This window comes from Salmo trutta, chromosome 36 (assembly GCF_901001165.1).
Source record: "Salmo trutta chromosome 36, fSalTru1.1, whole genome shotgun sequence".
Taxonomy (NCBI): domain Eukaryota; kingdom Metazoa; phylum Chordata; class Actinopteri; order Salmoniformes; family Salmonidae; genus Salmo; species Salmo trutta.
In genome coordinates this window covers 2085494-2106333 of record NC_042992.1, presented here as the reverse complement: position 1 = coordinate 2106333, position 20840 = coordinate 2085494, and the positions used below count along the sequence as shown (strand labels likewise).

General features: G+C 48.6%; 1 protein-coding gene across 1 annotated transcript in view; it reads right to left on the bottom strand.

Moving 5' to 3' along the window:
• The window catches only part of runx1t1 (RUNX1 partner transcriptional co-repressor 1), a 157605-nt gene that overhangs the window by 18400 nt on the left and 118365 nt on the right, over window positions 1–20840 (bottom strand). Inside the window, exons 6-9 of the mRNA XM_029734625.1 lie at window positions 17780–18054; window positions 14356–14441; window positions 11125–11320; window positions 780–851 (exon numbers count right to left, since the gene is read on the bottom strand). Of these exons, the coding sequence (XP_029590485.1) occupies window positions 780–851; window positions 11125–11320; window positions 14356–14441; window positions 17780–18054 (629 nt within the window). The remainder of the gene's footprint in view (window positions 1–779; window positions 852–11124; window positions 11321–14355; window positions 14442–17779; window positions 18055–20840) is intronic.

The following is a 20840-nucleotide window of genomic DNA, read 5'->3' as shown; positions in this document are numbered from 1 at the left end:
GACCAGCTATTTACTGACAATGATCGGCCAGGACAGACCAGCTACTCACTGACACTGATCAGCCAGGACAGACCAGCTACTCACTGACAATGATCAGCCAGGACAGAAGTTTATGATCTTTATTAACTTATGGAATGTTCTGGAATAGCTTTCGTAGGAAACCTCCCCAAACTATTTTTAGAGTGCTGTGTGGTGTGTGTGTGTGTGTGTGTGTCTGTGTGTGTGTCTGAATGTGTGTGTGTGTGTGTGCGTGTGTGTGTGTGTGTGAGAGAGTGTGTGTGTGGTGTGGTGTTTGTGTGTGTGGTGTGGTGTTTGTGTGTGCGTGCGTGTGTGTGTGTGTGTGTGTGTGTGTGTGTGTGTGTGTGTGTGTGTGTGTGTGTGTGTGTGTGTGTGTGTGTGTGTGTCTACCAGTGCTCCCTGTCTGCAGTGGACGAGGTTGCAGACATGGGGTGACAGACTGAGAGTCTAAATTTTTTTATTCTTATCCACAGCTAGCCATGAAAAAGGATGGAGAGAGAGAGAGAGGGAGAGAGAGAGAGAGGGAGATAGAGAGAGAGAGGGTTGGAGAGGGAGAATGAGGGAGGGAGGGAATGAGAAAGAGAGAGAGAGAGGGAGGGAGGGGAGGGAGGGAGGGAGGGAGGGGAGGGAGGGAGGGATGGATGGAAAGACAGACGGAGGGAGGGAGGGAGGGAGGGAGAGAGGGAGAGAGAGAGAGGGAGGGAGGGAGAGTGAAAGACAGAGGGAGGGAGGGAGCGAGGGAGGGAGAGAGGGAGGCTCACCGGCTTTCTTCCAGATCTCTTCAGGTACGTATCCGGTTGTCACTGGTCTGTTGAGAATCTCCTGGTGAATCTCTGGAAGACAGACACACAGCCCAGTCAACTAGTAGACACACAGCCCAGTCAACTAGTAGACAGACACACAGCCCAGTCAACTAGTAGACAGACACACAGCCCAGTCAACTAGTAGACAGCCCAAGCCCAGGCAACTAGTAGACACACAGACCAGTCAACTAGTAGACACACAGCCCAGTCAACTAGTAGAACACACAGCCCAGTCAACTAGTAGACACACAGCCCAGTCCCAACTAGTAGAAGCACACAGCCCAATGTCAACTAGTAGACACCAGCCCAGTCAATCTAGTAGACACACAGCACAGTCAACTAGTAGACAACACAGCCCAGTCAACTAGTACACACACACGCCGTCAACTAGTAGACGACCACAGCCCAGTCAACTAGTAGACACACAGCCCCGTCAACTAGTAGACACACAGCCCAGTCAACTAGTAAGACACACAGCCCAGTCAACTAGTAGACACACAGCCCAGTCAACTAATAGACAGACACACAGCCCAGTCAAAACTAGTAGACACACAGCCCAGTCAACTAATAGTACAGGACACCACAGCCCAGTCAACTAGTAGACACAGCCCAGTCAACGAGTAGACACACAGCCCAGTCAACTAGTAGACAGACACCACAGCCCAGTCAACTAGTAGACCACAGCCCAGTCAACTAGAGACACACAGGCCCAGTCAACTAGTAGACACACAGCCCAGTCAACTAGTAGACACACAGGCCCAGTCAACTAGTAGACACACAGCCCAGTCAACTAGTAGACACACAGCCCAGTCAACTAGTAGCACATCCCAGTCAACTAGTAGACAGACACACAGCCCAGTCAACTAGTAGACAGACAGCCCAGTCGAATAGTAGACACACAGCCGTGCAACTAGTAGACACACAGCCCAGTCAACTAGTAGACACACAGCCCAGTCAACTGTAGACACACAGCCCGTCAACTAGTAGACACACAGCCCAGTCAACTAGTAGACAGACACACAGCCCAGTCAACTAGTAGACACACAGCCCAGTCAACTAGTAGACAGCCACCAGCCCAGTCAACTCGTTAGACACACAGCCCAGTCAACTAGTAGACCACACAGCCCAGTCAACTAGTAGACAACCACAGCCCAGTCAACTAGTAGACACAAGCCCAGTCAACTAGTAGACACCCACAGCCCAGTCAACTAGTAGACACACAGCCCAGTCAATAGTAGACACACAGCCCAGTCAACTGTAGACACACAGCCCAGTCAACTAGTAGACACACAGCCCAGTCAACTAGTAGACAGACACACAGCCCAGTCAACTAGTAGACACACAGCCAGTCAACTAGTAGACACACAGCCCAGTCAACTAGTAGACATACAGCCCAAGCTAACTATTAGACACACAGCCCATGTCAACTAGTAGACACACAGCCCAGTCAACTAGTAGACACACAGCCCAGTCAACTAGTAGACACACAGCCCAGTCAACTAGTAGACACACAGCCAGTCAACTAGTAGACACACAGCCCAGTCAATAGTAGACAGACACACAGCCCAGTCAACTAGTAGACACACAGCCCAGTCAACTAGTAGACACACAGCCCAGTCAACTAGTAGACACACAGCCCAGTCAACTAGTAGACACACAGCCCAGTCAACTAGTAGACACACAGCCCAGTCAACTAGTAGACACACATCCCAGTCAACTAGTAGACAGACACACAGCCCAGTCAACTAGTAGACAGACAGCCCAGTCGAATAGTAGACACACAGCCCGTCAACTAGTAGACACACAGCCCAGTCAACTAGTAGACACACAGCCCAGTCAACTAGTAGACACACAGCCCGTCAACTAGTAGACACACAGCCCAGTCAACTAGTAGACAGACACACAGCCCAGTCAACTAGTAGACACACAGCCCAGTCAACTAGTAGACAGACACACAGCCCAGTCAACTAGTAGACACACAGCCCAGTCAACTAGTAGACACACAGCCCAGTCAACTAGTAGACACACAGCCCAGTCAACTAGTAGACACACAGCCCAGTCAACTAGTAGACACACAGCCCGTCAACTAGTAGACACACAGCCCAGTCAACTAGTAGACACACAGCCCAGTCAACTAGTAGACACACAGCCCAGTCAACTAGTAGACACACAGCCCAGTCAACTAGTAGACAGACACACAGCCCAGTCAACTAGTAGACACACAGCCCAGTCAACTAGTAGACACACAGCCCAGTCAACTAGTAGACATACAGCCCAATCAACTAGTAGACACACAGCCCAGTCAACTAGTAGACACACAGCCCAGTCAACTAGTAGACACACAGCCCAGTCAACTAGTAGACACACAGCCCAGTCAACTAGTAGACACACAGCCCAGTCAACTAGTAGACACACAGCCCAGTCAACTAATAGACACACAGCCCAGTCAACTAGTAGACACACAGCCCAGTCAACTAGTAGACAGACACACAGCCCAGTCAACTAGTAGACAGACACACAGCCCAGTCAACTAGTAGACACACAGCCCAGTCAACTAGTAGACAGACACACAGCCCAGTCAACTAGTAGACACACAGCCCAGTCAACTAGTAGACACACAGCCCAGTCAACTAGTAGAAACACAGCCCAGTCAACTAGTAGACACACAGCCCAGTCAACAAGTAGACACACAGCCCAGTCAACTAGTAGACACACAGCCCAGTCAACTAGTAGACACACAGCCCAGTCAACTAGTAGACACACAGCCCAGTCAACTAGTAGACACACAGCCCAGTCAACTAGTAGACACCACAGCCCAGTCAACTAGTAGACACACAGCCAGTCAACTAGTAGACAGACAGCCCAGTCAACTAGTAGACACAAACCCAGTCAATAGTAGACACACAGCCCAGTCAACTAGTAGACACACAGCCCAGTCAACTAGTAGACACACAGCCCAGTCAACTAGTAGACAGACAGCCCAGTCAACTAGTAGACACAGCCCAGTCAACTAGTAGACACACAGCCCAGTCAACTAGTAGACACAAGCCCAGTCAACTAGAGACACACAGCCCAGTCAACTAGTAGACACAGCCCAGTCACTAGTAGACAGACACACAGCCCAGTCAACTAGTAGACAGACACACAGCCCAGTCAACTAGTAGACACACAGCCCAGTCAACTAGTAGACACACAGCCCAGTCAACTAGTAGACACACAGCCCAGTCAACTAGTAGACACACAGCCCAGTCAACTAGTAGACACACAGCCCAGTCAACTAGTAGACACACAGCCCAGTCAACTAGTAGACACACAGCCCAGTCAACTAGTAGACACACACGCCCAGTCAACTAGTAGACACACAGCCCAGTCAACTAGTAGACACCACAGCCCAGTCAACTAGTAGACACACAGCCCAGTCAACTAGTAGACACACAGCCCAGTCAACTGGTAGACACCACAGCCCAGTCAACTAGTAGACACACAGCCCAGTCAATAGTAGACACACAGCCCAGTCAACTAGTAGACACACAGCCCAGTCAACTAGTAGACACACAGCCCAGTCAACTAATAGACACACAGCCCAGTCAACTAGTAGACACACAGCCCAGTCAACTAGTAGACACACAGCCCAGTCAACTAGTGGACACACAGCCCAGTCAACTAGTAGACACACAGCCCAGTCAACTAGTAGACACACAGCCCAGTCAACTAGTAGACACACAGCCCAGTCAACTAGTAGACACACAGCCCAGTCAACTAGTAGACAGACAGCCCAGTCAACTAGTGGACACACAGCCCAGTCAACTAGTAGACACACAGCCCAGTCAACTAGTAGACACACAGCCCAGTCAACTAGTAGACACACAGCCCAGTCAACTAGTAGACACACAGCCCAGTCAACTAGTAGACAGACACACAGCCCAGTCAACTAGTAGACACACAGCCCAGTCAACTAGTAGACACACAGCCCAGTCAACTAGTAGACACACAGCCCGTCAACTAGTAGACACACAGCCCAGTCAACTAGTAGACACACAGTCCAGTCAACTAGTAGACACACAGCCCAGTCAACTAGTAGACACACAGCCCAGTCAACTAGTAGACACACAGCCCAGTCAACTAGTAGACACACAGCCCAGTCAACTAGTAGACAGATACACAGCCCAGTCAACTAGTAGACACACAGCCCAGTCAACTAGTAGACACACAGGCCAGTCAACTATTAGACACACAGCCCAGTCAACTAGTAGACACACAGGCCAGTCAACTAGTAGACACACAGCCCAGTCAACTAGTAGACACACAGCCCAGTCAACTAGTAGACACACAGCCCAGTCAACTAGTAGACAGACACACAGCCCAGTCAACTAGTAGACACACAGCCCGTCAACTAGTAGACACACAGCCCAGTCAACTAGTAGACACACAGCCCAGTCAACTAGTAGACACACAGCCCAGTCAACTAGTAGACAGACACACAGCCCAGTCAACTAGTAGACAGACAGACAGCCCAGTCAACTAGTAGACACACAGCCCAGTCAACTAATAGACAGACACACAGCCCAGTCAACTAGTAGACACACAGCCCAGTCAACTAGTAGACACACAGCCCAGTCAACTAGTAGACAGACACACAGCCCAGTCAACTAGTAGACAGACACACAGCCCAGTCAACTAGTAGACACCACAGCCCAGTCAAACTAGTAGACACACAGCCCCAGTCAACTAGTAGACACACAGCCCAGTCAACTAGTAGACACACAGCCCAGTCAACTAGTAGACACACAGCCCAGTCAACTAGTAGAACACAGCCCAGTCAACTAGTAGACACACAGCCCAGTCACTAGTAGACACACAGCCCAGTCAACTAGTAGACACACAGTCCAGTCAACTAGTAGACACACAGCCCAGTCAACTAGTAGACACACAGCCCAGTCAACTAGTAGACAGACAGCCCAGTCAACTAGTAGACACACAGCCCAGTCAACTGGTAGACACACAGCCCAGTCAACTAGTAGACACACAGCTCAGTCAACTAGTAGACACACAGCCCAGTCAACTAGTAGACACCACGCCCAGTCAACTAGTAGACACACAGCCCAGTCAACTAGTAGACACACAGCCCAGTCAACTAGTAGACACACAGCCCAGTCAACTAGTGGACACACAGCCCAGTCAACTAGTAGACACACAGCCCAGTCAACTAGTAGACACAGCCCAGTCAACTAGTAGACACACAGCCAAGTCAACTAGTAGACAGACACACAGCCCAGTCAACTAGTAGACACACAGCCCAGTCAACTAGTAGACACACAGCCCAGTCAACTAGTAGACACACAGCCCAGTCAACTAGTAGACACACAGCCCAGTCAACTAGTAGACACACAGCCCAGTCAACTAGTAGACACACAGCCCAGTCAACTAGTAGACACACAGCCAAGTCAACTAGTAGACAGACACACAGCCCAGTCAACTAGTAGACACACAGCCCAGTCAACTAGTAGACACACAGCCCAGTCAACTAGTAGACACACAGCCCAGTCAACTAGTAGACACAGCCCAGTCAACTAGTAGACACACAGCCCAGTCAACTAGTAGACACACAGCCCAGTCAACTAGTAGACACACAGCCCAGTCAACTATTAGACACACAGCCCAGTCAACTAGTAGACAGACAGCCTAGTCAACTAGTAGACACACAGCCCAGTCAACTAGTAGACACACAGCCCAGTCAACTATTAGACACACAGCCCAGTCAACTAGTAGACACACAGCCCAGTCAACTATTAGACACACAGCCCAGTCAACTAGTAGACACACAGCCCAGTCAACTAGTAGACACACAGCCCAGTCAACTAGTAGACACACAGCCCAGTCAACTAGTAGACACACAGCCCAGTCAACTAGTAGACACACAGCCCAGTCAACTAGTAGACACACAGCCCAGTCAACTAGTAGACACACAACCCAGTCAACTAGTAGACACACAGCCCAGTCAACTAGTAGACACACAGCCCAGTCAACTAGTAGACACACAGCCCAGTCAACTAGTAGACACACAGCCCAGTCAACTAGTAGACACACAGCCCAGTCAACTAGTAGACACACAGCCTAGTCAACTAGTAGACACACAGCCCAGTCAACTAGTAGACACACAGCCCAGTCAACTAGTAGACAGGACACACAGCCCAGTCAACTAGTAGACAGACACACAGCCCAGTCAACTAGTAGACACAAGCCCAGTCAACTAGTAGCAACTAGTAGACACACAGCCCAGTCAACTAGTAGACACCACAGCCCAGTCAATAGTAGACAGCACCAGCCAGTCAACTAGTAGACACACAGCCCAGTCAACTAGTAGACACACACACAGCCCAGTCAACTAGTAGACACACAGCCCAGTCAACTAGTAGACACACAGCCCAGTCAACTAGTAGACACACAGCCCAGTCAACTAGTAGACACACAGCCCAGTCAACTAGTAGACACACAGCCCAGTCAACTAGTAGACAGACAGCCCAGTCAACTAGTAGACACACAGCCCAGTCAACTAGTAGACACACAGCCCAGTCAACTAGTAGACAGACACACAGCCCAGTCAACTAGTAGACACACAGCCCAGTCAACTAGTAGACACACAGCCCAGTCAACTAGTAGACACACAGCCCAGTCAACTAGTAGACACACAGCCCAGTCAACTAGTAGACACACAGCCCAGTCAACTAGTAGACACACAGCCCAGTCAACTAGTAGACACACAGCCCAGTCAACTAGTAGACACACAGCCCAGTCAACTAGACAGTGATAAAACACACAGCAGTAAAAGTTCATGGAGGAGGGTTAGTGTAGTTATCCTGTCTCCTCTGTGTCCTGCTGCCTCTTTTCTGATAACTGGTACTATAGTATAATGTAGATACTTATACCTGTAGTGTAGTTATACCTGTAGTGTAGTTATACTGCAGTGTAGCTATCCTGTAGTGTAGTTATCCTGTAGTGTAGTTATACCTGTAGTGTAGTTATCCTGTAGTGTAGTTATGCCTGTAGTGTAGTTATACTGTAGTGTAGTTTCCTGTAGTGTAGTTATATCTGTAGTGTAGTTATCCTGTAGTGTAGTTATACCTGTAGTGTAGTTATACCTGTAGTGTAGTTATCCTGTAGTGTAGTTATACCTGTAGTGTAGTTATCCTGTAGTGTAGTTATCCTGTAGTGTAGTTATACCTGTAGTGTAGTTATCCAGTAGTGTAGTTATACCTGTAGTGTAGTTATACCTGTAGTGTAGTTATCCTGTAGTGTAGTTATCCTGTAGTGTAGTTATCCTGTAGTGTAGTTATACCTGTAGTGTAGTTATCCTGTAGTGTAGTTATACCTGTGGTGTAGCTATCCTGTAGTGTAGTTATCCTGTAGTGTAGTTCTACCTGTAGTGTAGTTATCCTGTAGTGTAGTTATCCTGTAGTGTAGTTATACTGTAGTGTAGTTATCCTGTAGTGTAGTTATCCTGTAGTGTAGTTATACCTGTAGTGTAGTTATACCCGTAGTGTAGTTATCCTGTAGTGTAGTTATCCTGTAGTTATCCTGTAGTGTAGTTATCCTGTAGTGTAGTTATCCTGTAGTGTAGTTATACCTGTAGTGTAGTTATCCTGTAGTGTAGTTATACCTGTAGTGTAGTTATCCTGTAGTGTAGTTATCCTGTAGTGTAGTTATCCTGTAGTTATCCTGTAGTGTAGTTATACTGAAGTGTAGCTATCCTTTATTGTAGTTATCCTGTAGTGTAGTTATCCTGTAGTGTAGTTATCCTGTAGTGTAGTTATCCTGTAGTGTGAGTGTTAGTCATACTGTATGTAGTTATACTGTAGTGTATTATCCTGTAGTGTAGTTATACCTGTAGTGTAGTTATACCTGTAGTTGGTAGTTATACCTGTAGTGTAGCTTATCCTGTAGTGTAGTTATCCTTGTAGTGTAGTTATACCTGTAGTTGTAGTTATACCTGTAGTGTCGTTATCCTGTAGTGTAGTTCTACCGGTAGGGTAGTATATACCTGTAGTGTAGTTATACCTGTAGTGTAGTTATACCTGTAGTGTAGTTATACCCTGTAGTGTAGTATACTGTAGTGTAGTTATCCTGTAGTGTAGTTTTATACTGTAGTGTAGTTATACTGTAGTGTAGTTATACCTGTAGTGTAGTTATACCTGTAGTGTTAGTTATCCTGTAGTGTAGTTATTAGCCTGTTAGTGTAGTTATACCTGTAGTGTAGTTAATCCTGTAGTGTAGTACCTAGTGTAGTATCCTGATGTAGTGTAGTTATACCTGTAGTGTAGTTATCCTGTAGTGTAGTTATACCTGTAGTGTAGTTATACCTGTAGTGTAGTTATCCTGTAGTGTGGTTATACCTGTAGTGTAGTTATACATGTAGTGTAGTTATACCTGTAGTGTAGTTATCCTGTAGTTATCCTGTAGTGTAGTTATCCTGTAGTGTAGATATCCTGTAGTGTAGTTATCCTGTAGTGTAGTTATACCTGTAGTGTAGTTATCCTGTAGTGTAGTTATACCTGTAGTTATCCTGTAGTGTAGTTATCCGGTAGTGTAGTTATCCTGTAGTTATCCTGTAGTGTAGTTATCCTGTAGTGTAGTTATCCTGTAGTTATCCTGTAGTGTAGTTATCCTGTAGTGTAGTTATCCTGTAGTGTAGTTATCCTGTAGTGTAGTTATACCTGTAGTGTAGTTATCCTGTAGTGTAGTTATCCTGTAGTGTAGTTATACCTGTAGTGTAGTTATCCTGTAGTGTAGTTATACCTGTAGTGTAGTTATCCTGTAGTGTAGTTATACCTGTAGTGTAGTTATCCTGTAGTGTAGTTATACCTGTAGTGTAGCTATCCTGTAGTGTAGTTATATCTGTAGTGTAGTTATCCTGTAGTGTAGTTATACCTGTAGTGTAGCTATCCTGTAGTGTAGTTATACCTGTAGTGTAGTTATACCTGTGGTGTAGTTATACCTGTAGTGTAGTTATCCTGTAGTGTAGTTATACCTGTAGTGTAGTTATACTGTAGTGTAGTTTCCTGTAGTGTAGTTATATCTGTAGTGTAGTTATCCTGTAGTGTAGTTTCCTGTAGTGTAGTTATCCTGTAGTGTAGTTATACCTATAGTGTAGTTATACCTGTAGTGTAGTTATCCTGTAGTGTAGTTATCCTGTAGTGTAGTTATACCTGTAGTGTAGTTATACCTGTAGTGTAGTTATCCTGTAGTGTAGTTATACCTGTAGTGTAGTTATCCTGTAGTGTAGTTATACCTGTAGTGTAGTTATACCTGTAGTGTAGTTATCCTGTAGTGTAGTTATACCTGTAGTGTAGTTATACTGTAGTGTAGTTTCCTGTAGTGTAGTTATCCTGTAGTGTAGTTATCCTGTAGTGTAGTTATACCTGTAGTGTAGTTATCCTGTAGTGTAGTTATACCTGTAGTGTAGTTATCCTGTAGTGTAGTTATCCTGTAGTGTAGTTATCCTGTAGTGTAGTTATACCTGTAGTGTAGTTATCCTGTAGTGTAGTTATACCTGTAGTGTAGTATACTGTAGTGTAGTTATACCTGTAGTGTATTATCCTGTAGTTTATCCTGTAGTGTTTATCCTGTAGTGTAGTTACCGTAGTGTAGTTATCCTGTAGTGTAGTTATACCTGTAGTGTAGTTATCCTGTAGTGTAGTTATACCTGTAGTTATCCTGTAGTGTAGTTATCCTGTAGTGTAGTTATCCTGTAGTGTAGTTATCCTGTAGTTATCCTGTAGTGTTTCCTGTAGTGTAGTTATCCTGTAGTTATCCTGTAGTGTAGTTATCCTGTAGTGTAGTTATCCTGTAGTGTAGTTATACCTGTAGTGTAGTTATCCTGTAGTGTAGTTATCCTGTAGTGTAGTTATACCTGTAGTGTAGTTATCCTGTAGTGTAGTTATACCTGTAGTGTAGTTATCCTGTAGTGTAGTTATACCTGTAGTGTAGTTATCCTGTAGTGTAGTTATACCTGTAGTGTAGCTATCCTGTAGTGTAGTTATACCTGTAGTGTAGTTATCCTGTAGTGTAGTTATACCTGTAGTGTAGCTATCCTGTAGTGTAGTTATACCTGTAGTGTAGTTATACCTGTAGTGTAGTTATACCTGTAGTGTAGTTATCCTGTAGTGTAGTTATACCTGTAGTGTAGTTATACTGTAGTGTAGTTTCCTGTAGTGTAGTTATATCTGTAGTGTAGTTATCCTGTAGTGTAGTTATCCTGTAGTGTAGTTATACCTGTAGTGTAGTTATACCTGTAGTGTAGTTATACCTGTAGTGTGGTTATCTTGTCCTGTAGGACTCTGCTGTCTGCTCTGGGTCCTGCTGACTCCTTTCTTCATGTCCTCCGCGTCGCTGTATCGTCTGATCCAGTAGTTAAGCTCCTCCCTGTCGGCCTCTTGGCAGCGCCGCAGCACGGTGAGAGAACGCCTCGTCTTCTCTACCATGTCCATGATGCAGTTCAGCAGCTGAGGAGGGGGAAGGTACTGTATCAGGAAGAGGAGGGGGAAGGTACTGTATCAGGAAGAGGAGGGGGAAGGTACTGTATCAGGGGGAAGGTCCTGTATCAGGAAGAGGAGGGGGAAGGTACTGTATCAGGAGGAAGGTACTGTATCAGGAAGAGGAGGGGGAAGGTACTGTATCAGGAAGAGGAGGGGGAAGGTACTGTATCAGGAAGAGGAGGGAGAAGGTACTGTATCAGGAAGAGGAAGGGGGAAGGTACTGTATCATGAAGAGGAGGGGGAAGGTACTGTATCAGGAAGAGGAGGGGGAAGGTACTGTATCAGGGGGAAGGTACTGAATCAGGAGGAAGGTACTGTATCAGGGGGAAGGTACTGTATCAGGAGGAAGGTACTGTATCAGGAGGAAGGTACTGAATCAGGAGGAAGGTACTGTATCAGGGGGAAGGTAATGTATCAGGGGGAAGGTACTGTATCAGGAAGAAGGTACTGTATCAGGAGGAAGGTACTGAATCAGGAGGAAGGTACTGTATCAGGGGGAAGGTACTGTATCAGGAAGAGGAGGGGGAAGGTACTGTATCAGGAAGAAGGTACTGTATCAGGAGGAAGGTACTGAATCAAGAGGAAGGTACTGTATCAGGAGGAAGGTACTGAATCAAGAGGAAGGTCCTGTATCAGGAGGAAGGTACTGTATCAGGAAGAGGAAGGGGGAAGGTACTGTATCAGGAAGAAGGTACTGTATCAGGAAGAAGGTACTGTATCAGGAGGAAGGTACTGAATCAGGAGGAAGGTACTGTATCAGGGGGAAGGTACTGTATCAGGAAGAGGAGGGGAAGGTACTGTATCAGGAAGAAAATACTGTATCAGGAGGAAGGTACTGAATCAAGAGGAAGGTACTGTATCAGGAAGAGGAAGGGGGAAGGTACTGTATCAGGAGGAAGGTACAGTATCAGGGGGAAGGTACTGTATCAGGAAGAAGGTACTGTATCAGGAAGAGGAAGGGGGAAGGTACTGTATCAGGAGGAAGGTACAGTATCAGGGGGAAGGTACTGTATCAGGAGGAAGGTACTGTATCAGGGGGAAGGGACTCTATAAGGGGAAGGTACTGTATCAGGGGGAAGGTACTGTATCAGGGGAAGGTACTGTATCAGGGGGAGGTACAGTATCAGGGGGAAGGTACTGTATCAGGAGGAAGGTACTGTATCAGGAGGAAGGTACAGTATCAGGGGGAAGGTACTGTATCAGGGGGAAGTTACTGTATCGGGGGAGGTACAGTATCAGGGGGAAGGTACTGTATCAGGAGGAAGGTACTGTATCAGGAGGAAGGTACAGTATCAGGGGGAAGGTACTGTATCAGGAGGAAGGTACAGTATCAGGGGGAAGGTACTGTATCAGGAGGAAGGTACTGTATCAGAGGGAAGGTACTGTATCAGGAGGAAGGTACTGTATCAGGGGGAAGGTACTGTATCAGGAGGAAGGTACTGTATCAGGGGGAAGGTACTGTATCAGGGGGAAGGTACTCTATAAGGGGAAGGTACTGTATCAGGGGAAGGTACTGTATCAGGGGAAGGTACTGTATCAGGGGGAAGGTACTGTATCAGGAGGAAGGTACTGTATCAGGGGGAAGGGACTGTATCAGGAGGAAGGTACTGTATCAGGGGGAAGGTACTGTATCAGGGGGAAGGTACTGTATCAGGGGGAAGGGACTCTATAAGGGGAAGGTACAGTATCAGGGGGAAGGTACTGTATCAGGGGGAAGGTACTGTATCAGGGGAAGGTACTGTATCAGGAAGATACTGTATCAGGGGGAAGATACTGTATCAGGGGAAGGTACTGTATCAGGAAAGTACTGTATCAGGGCGAAGGTACTGTATCAGGAGGAAGGTACTGTATCAGGGGGAAGGTACAGTATCAGGAGGAAGGTACTGTATCAGGAGGAAGGTTCTGTATCAGGAGGAAGTCACACGACAAGTGTGAAGCCTCATTTATACCCTACGCAGTACACAATGCAACAACTAGAAATTCCTATGGCCATCTTGGGTAGTTGAGTAGCAAAAATGACGCAGACGTGTGCAGACCCGCAATTTTTGTCATTTTTGTAATTAAGCGGACGTGCTTATGCAGAGCAACTTACACTTATAAACTTGACTAAATTATGAAGGATCGCCATTGTGCGTCGGTGTTCTTGCGTTGCATACAAATGGTATAAATTAGGCCCATTTATCACCCTGCACTGTAACCTGTAGATAGTCAAGCCTCCAGCATGATGCTGGGGTATGTCTGTAGTTATCACCCTGCACTGTAACCTGTAGATAGTCAAGCCTCCAGCCTCCAGCCTGATGCTGGGGTATGTCTGTAGTTATCACCCTGCACTGTAACCTGTAGATTGTCAAGCCTCCTGCTGGGGAATGTAGTTCTGGGGTTTTATATGCTGCTGTAATGAATTGGCTTCCTAACACACTTTGTGCATTTGCTATTCCTTATCTCTCACATGCAAATACATCTACAAACACATCTACAAATACATCTACAAATACATCTACAAATACATCTACAAATAAATATACAAATACATCTACAAATACATCTACAAATACATCTACAAACACATCTACAAATACATCTACAAATAAATATACAAATACACATACATATACATAAAAACAAATAATTGGTTTTGTTTTCAGTAAAACAGATACTCTATGAGCCACACAGGTACAGGTACAGGTACAGGTACAGATACAGGTACAGGGACAGGTACAGGTACAGGTACAGGCACAGGTACAGGTACAGGTGCAGGTACAGGTACAGGTACAGGTACAGGTACAGATACAGGTACAGGTATAGGTACAGATACAGATACAGGTACAGGTACAGGTACAGATACAGATACAGATACAGGTACAGGTACAGATACAGGTACAGATACAGGTACAGGTACAGGTACAGGTACAGATACAGATACAGGGACAGGTACAGGGACAGGTACAGATACAGGTACAGCACAGTTGGTATAGTAATAAAAATGTTATTACTTTTCTTACATGGTCAAGGTGCTTCCATTCCTCCCCCCATTCTCTGTCTGTCAACCGATGGTCGATCACCTCTTCCTGACGAGCCCCGTGCATCCCTTCATCAATCGGGGGGGGAAGAGGGAGAGAGGGAGGTGGAGGAGAGAGGGGGGGAGAGAGGGAGAGAGAGAGAGCGAGAGAGAGAGAGAGGGAGAGAGAGAGAGAGAGAGAGTCAGTCAGTCTATGGAAAAAGATACAAGTGCCCACTGTCCCCTCCATCCTCTCCACTGTCCCCTCCATCTTCTCTCCACTGTTCCCTCCATCCTCTCCACTGTCCCCTCCATCCTCTCTCCACTGTCCCCTCCATCCTCTCCACTGTCCCCTCCATCCTCTCCACTGTCCCCTCCATCCTCTCCACTGTCCCCTCCATCCTCTCCACTGTCCCCTCCATCCTCTCTCCACTGTCCCCTCCATCCTCTCCACTGTCCCCTCCATCCTCTCCACTGTCCCCTCCATCCTCTCTCTACTGTTCTCTCCATCCTCTCCACTGTCCCCTCCATCCTCTCCACTGTTCCCTCCATCCTCTCCACTGTTCCCTCCATCCTCTCTCCACTGTCCCCTCCATCCTCTCTCCACTGTTCCCTCCATCCTCTCCACTGTTCCCTCCATCCTCTCTCCACTGTCCCCTCCATCCTCTCTCCACTGTTCCCTCCATCCTCTCTCCACTGTCCCCTCCATCCTCTCCACTGTTCCCTCCATCCTCTCTCCACTGTTCCCTCCATCCTCTCTCCACTGTTCCCTCCATCCTCTCCACTGTCCCCTCCATCCTCTCTCCACTGTCCCCTCCATCCTCTCTCCACTGTTCCCTCCATCCTCTCTCCACTGTCCCCTCCATCCTCTCCACTGTCCCCTCCATCCTCTCCACTGTCCCCTCCATACTCTCCACTGTCCCCTCCATCCTCTCCACTGTCCCCTCCATCCTCTCCACTGTCCCCTCCATCCTCTCTCCACTGTCCCCTCCATCCTCTCCACTGTCCCCTCCATCCTCTCCACTGTCCCCTCCATCCTCTCCACTGTCCCCTCCATCCTCTCCACTTTTCCTTCATCAGCAATGAGAGAGAAGAAAGTGGAAGAGATTAAAAAATATTTTTAGTTTGTTCCAAATGAGACTGAATATTCCACCCTATTCCCTATATAGTGCACTACTTTAGACCAGAGCCCTATGGCATCCTATTCCCTATATAGTGCACTACGTTAGACCAGAGCCCTATGGCAGCCTATTCCCTATATAGTGCACTATGTTTGAGGTGGCCAAGAAAAAAAGCATCAGTTTAATTTCAGATTATAACAGTGTCTTTGTCCTCTATGGAATTAGGGATAGGAGTGTTCTCCTTCCTTCCTTCCTTCCTTCCTTCCTTCCTTCCTTCCTTCCTTCCTTCCTTCCTTCCCTCAATCTCCTTCCCTCCCTCCATCCCTCAATCTCCCTCCCTCCTTCCCTCCCTCCATCCCTCAATCTCCCTCCCTCCTTCCCTCCCTCCATCCCTCAATCTCCCTCCCTCCTTCCATCCATCCCTCAATCTCCCTCCCTCCCTCCCTCCCTCCCTCCCTCCCTAACTCATAGTGATTTATCAGATGCTCTTATCCAGAGCGACTTAGAGTTAGAAGATTCATCTTAATATAGCTGGGTGGGACAACCACATATCAGTCGTAGTTAGTACATGTTTCCAAGCTGAGGAGGGGGATTATTTAAGGAACTGTTTGAAGAGGTAGTTTTCAGGGTTTCAGATGCTTTGGAAGATGGACAGGGTCTCTGCTGTCCTAGCTTCAGGGGGAAGATGGACAGGGACTCTGCTGTCCTAGCTTCAGGGGGAAGATGGGCAGGGACTCTGCTGTCCTAGCTTCAGGGGGAAGATGGACAGGGCCTCTGCTGTCCTAGCTTCAGGGGGAAGATGGACAGGGACCCTGCTGTCCTAGCTTTAGGGGGAAGATGGACAGGGACTCTGCTGTCCTAGCTTCAGGGTGAAGATGGACAGGGACTCTGCTGTCCTAGCTTCAGGGGGGAAGATGGACATGGACTCTGCTGTCCTAGCTTCAGGGGGAAGATGGACAGGGTCTCTGCTGTCCTAGCTTCAGGGGGGAAGATGGCCAGGGACTCTGCTGTCCTAGCTTCAGGGGGAAACTGGTTCCACCATTGGGATGCCAGGACAGAGAAGAGTTTGGACTGGGCTGAGCGGGAGCTGCCCTCCCGTAGGGGTGGGAGGGCCAAGGGACCAGAGGTGGCAGAACGGAGTGCTCGGGTTGGGCTGTAGGGTTGGATCATAGCCTGAAGGTAGGGAGGGGGACAGTTCCTCTTGCTGTTCCCTAGGTAAACACCATGGTCTTGCAGTGGATGGGTGGCGGGGGGGTTGAAGAGGTAAGGTTGGGCTGTAGGGTTGGATCATAGCCTGAAGGTAGGGAGGGGGACAGTTCCTCTTGCTGCTCTGTGTTGGCTTCAGGGATAACTCCTTCACCCTCCATTCCTCTCTCTCTCTCTCTCCTCCTCTGTGCTCCTCACATGCTGACCACACCGCTCACGTACACATACATGTTATTCAATCACCGCACCCACACTGCTCGCGCGCGCCAAAGAGCTTCTGCGTAGCCAGGCGCTAAAATACAACTTGGTTCTATTTGTGACGCTTGATGCGCTGCAAGTCCCGCCTCTCCCATCTCCTCATTGGTTTTTAGGAGCATATACCCACGTGCCGTCTCCTCATTGGTTGTTAGCAGCATATACCCACGTGGGTGATTGAAAGAGGTTCAACTGAGGTCCACACTCCAGTCCAGTTGGTGGTGGTAATGCACCTTAAAGTCGGTTGCCAACCGCCATATAAAGTCCAGAGAAGAAGAAGATTCCTGAAGGAGGAGAGATGACTAGAAACAAACAATTTACCCTTTTATCTGAGGATTAATTGTCGGAGTAGAGGACCTTGTGCATTTCAGGTAAAATAACAACCCAATGTTTATATCCCAGGACAAATGAGCTAACAACAGCAAGCTAGCTAAATAGCCATGAATGTTTCATGCGTTTTGACCAGTCCCCAAATTACTATAGTTGGTTCAAAGTTCGTTTTGATATTTCAACCTGCGTGTGCTGATTACATCTGGTGTAGATGGACAAATCACCACGCGCATGTCTTCCACCCTCCATTCCTCCCTCTGTCCCTTACCTCTCCTCCTCTATGCTCCTCATTCTACCCTCTGTCCCTTCCCTCTCCTCCTCTGTGCTCTTCAGTCTACCCTCTGTCCCTTCCCTCTCCTCCTCTGTGCTCTTCAGTCTACCCTCTTCTCCTCTGTGCTCCTCAGTCTTCCCTTTCCTCCTCTTTCTTCTCCTTCCTTCCTTCCTTCCTTCCTTCCTTCCTTCCTTCCTTCCTTCCTTCCTTCCTTCCTTCCTTCCTTCCTTCCTTCCTGTCCTTACCCAGTGGCCGTGGTCTCTCCCTGAGCTCGCGGTGGTTGTGGTTGGGGTGGCGGTAGTGTGGTGAGTCTCTGTAATGGTGTGTGATGGCCATGTCGTCCATCCGGTAGTGCTGTGGGGGAGGCGTGGGGTGTCCATGGGCCAGGCCGTTAGATTGGTAGGGGAGGGGACCGTTGGAGGGGCTGAACCGTTGGCCTGCCGGGCTGATCGTACAGGGTCTCTTACTGGAGGTCTCCAGCTGCAGGGGACCATCCCTGTCGAAGCCGTTCTCTTTGGTTCTGGAGGAGGAGAGGGAACAGAGAGGAGGAGGAGGAGAGGGGGAGGGAACAGAGAGGAGGAGGAGGAGAGGGGGAGGGAACAGAGAGGAGGAGGAGGAGAGGGGGAGGGAACAGAGAGGAGGAGGAGGAAAGGGGGAGGGAACAGAGAGGAGGAGGAGGAGAGGGGGAGGGAACAGAGAGGAGGAGGAGGAGAGGGGGAGGGAACAGAGAGGAGGAGGAGGAGAGGGGGAGGGAACAGAGAGGAGGAGGAGGAGGAGGAGAGGGAACAGAGAGGAGGAGGAGGAGGAGGAGAGGGAACAGAGAGGAGGAGGAGAGGGGGAGTGAACATTATTATTAACCGATTCTATTCCCTACATAGTGCACTTCTTTTAGAGGAGGGGGGAAGAGGTTCTGGAGGAGGGGGGAAGAGGAAGGGGGAAGAGGACATAGTGAGAAACACAGGGATTCCACCCTCTCCTCTCCTCTCCTCCCTCTCCTCTCCTCCCTCTCCTCTCCTCTCCTCTCCTCTCCTCTTTCCCCTCCCCTTCCCGGTGTCATCCCTCGCTCCCCCTCTCTACCACTATCTCCCTGTTACCATGGTGTTAGCATCCGGTACCCATCCTGTTACAGCAGAAACAGACTGAACCTCTTAATAATGAGGGTTTTTCATGGCCTCCTAATGCTCATCCATCTCAGTCCATATGCTCCGCACACACACACACACACGCGCACACGCACACGCACACACACACACACACACACACCTTTTCTCGCACAATGCTCATCCCACCTTACCTCCTTACCTCCCTACATCCTCTCCTCTCCTCCCCTCTCCTCTCCTCTCCTCTCCCTACTAGCTAGCTATGTAGTAAAGTTACTCTGGTCCTTGTTTTCATGCTGATGGAGCTGCTGTGTTGTAGAGGTCAAGAACTATCCATGAGGCAGGGCGGCGTAATATTTTATGATAACTCAAATTAAGATCACTTTATTGGTCAACCGCACACAAGGTCCAACGGAAATTTGACTTCCGCTTTTAACCCAACCCCTCTGCTGAAAGACATTCACACGCCTCTGGCTTTAGAGAGGAGGGGGCGGGCTGCCACACTGGGTACCGGGGAGCTGTTGGTGTGGGGGGGGTTAAGTGCCTTGCTCAAGGGCACAACGACAGACAATGGCATTGCCAGCTCACATCGCGCCAGATTCTCTAACCGCTCGGGTACCCGACATCCCATAATCATGATATACATTGTAACATTCATATATTCAGAAGGGCTTAACCAGCTGTATTGGTGCAGGAGGACAGACTGAAAAGGGCTTAGCCAGCTGTATTGGTGCAGGAGGACCGACTGAGAAGGGCTTAGCCAGCTGTACTGGTGCAGGAGGACAGACTGAGAAGAGCTTAGCCAGCTGTATTGGTGCAGGAGGACCGACTGAGAAGGGCTTAACCAGCTGTATTGGTGCAGGAGGACCGACTGACAAGGGCTTAGCCAGCTGTTCTGGTGCAGGAGAACAGACTGAGAAGGGCTTAGCCAGCTGTATTGGTGCAGGAGGACAGACTGAGAAGGGCTTGGCCAGCTGTATTGGTGCAGGAGGACAGACTGAGAAGGGCTTAGCCAGCTGTATTGGTGCAGGAGGACAGACTGAGAAGGGCTTAGCCAGCAGTATTGGTGCAGGAGGACAGACTGAGAAGGGCTTAGCCAGCTGTATTGGTGCAGGAGGACAGACTGAGAAGGGCTTAGCCAGCTGTATTGGTGCAGGAGGACAGACTGAGAAGGGCTTAGCCAGCTGTATTGGTGCAGGAGGACCGACTGAGAAGGGCTTAGCCAGCTGTATTGGTGCAGGAGGACAGACTGAGAAGGGCTTAGCCAGCTGTATTGGGGCAGGAGGACCGACTGAGAAGGGCTTAGCCATCTGTATTGGTGCAGGAGGACAGACTGAGAAGGGCTTAGCCAGCTGTATTGGGGCAGGAGGACCGACTGAGAAGGGCTTAGCCAGCTGTATTGGTGCAGGAGGACAGACTGAGAAGGGCTTAGACAGCTGTATTGGTGCAGGAGGACAGACTGAGAAGGGCTTAGCCAGCTGTATTGGTGCAGGAGGACAGACTGAGAAGGGTTTAGCCAGCCATATTGGTGCAGTAGGACAGACTGAGAAGGGCTTAGCCAGCTGTATTGGTGCAGGAGGACAGACTGAGAAGAGCTTAGCCAGCTGTATTGGTGCAGGAGGACAGACTGAGAAGGGCTTGGCCAGCTGTATTGGTGCAGGAGGACCGACTGAGAAGGGCTTAGCCAGCTGTATTGGTGCAGGAGGACAGACTGAGAAGGGCTTAGCCAGCTGTATTGGGGCAGGAGGACCGACTGAGAAGGGCTTAGCCAGCTGTATTGGTGCAGGAGGACAGACTGAGAAGGGCTTAGCCAGCTGTATTGGGGCAGGAGGACCGACTGAGAAGGGCTTAGCCAGCTGTATTGGTGCAGGAGGACAGACTGAGAAGGGCTTAGACAGCTTTATTGGTGCAGGAGGACAGACTGAGAAGGGCTTAGCCAGCTGTATTGGTGCAGGAGGACAGACTGAGAAGGGTTTAGCCAGCCATATTGGTGCAGTAGGACAGACTGAGAAGGGCTTAGCCAGCTGTATTGGTGCAGGAGGACAGACTGAGAAGAGCTTAGCCAGCTGTATTGGTGCAGGAGGACAGACTGAGAAGGGCTTGGCCAGCTGTATTGGTGCAGGAGGACAGACTGAGAAGGGCTTAGCCAGCTGTATCGGTGCAGGAGGACAGACTGAGAAGGGCTTGGCCAGCTGTATTGGTGCAG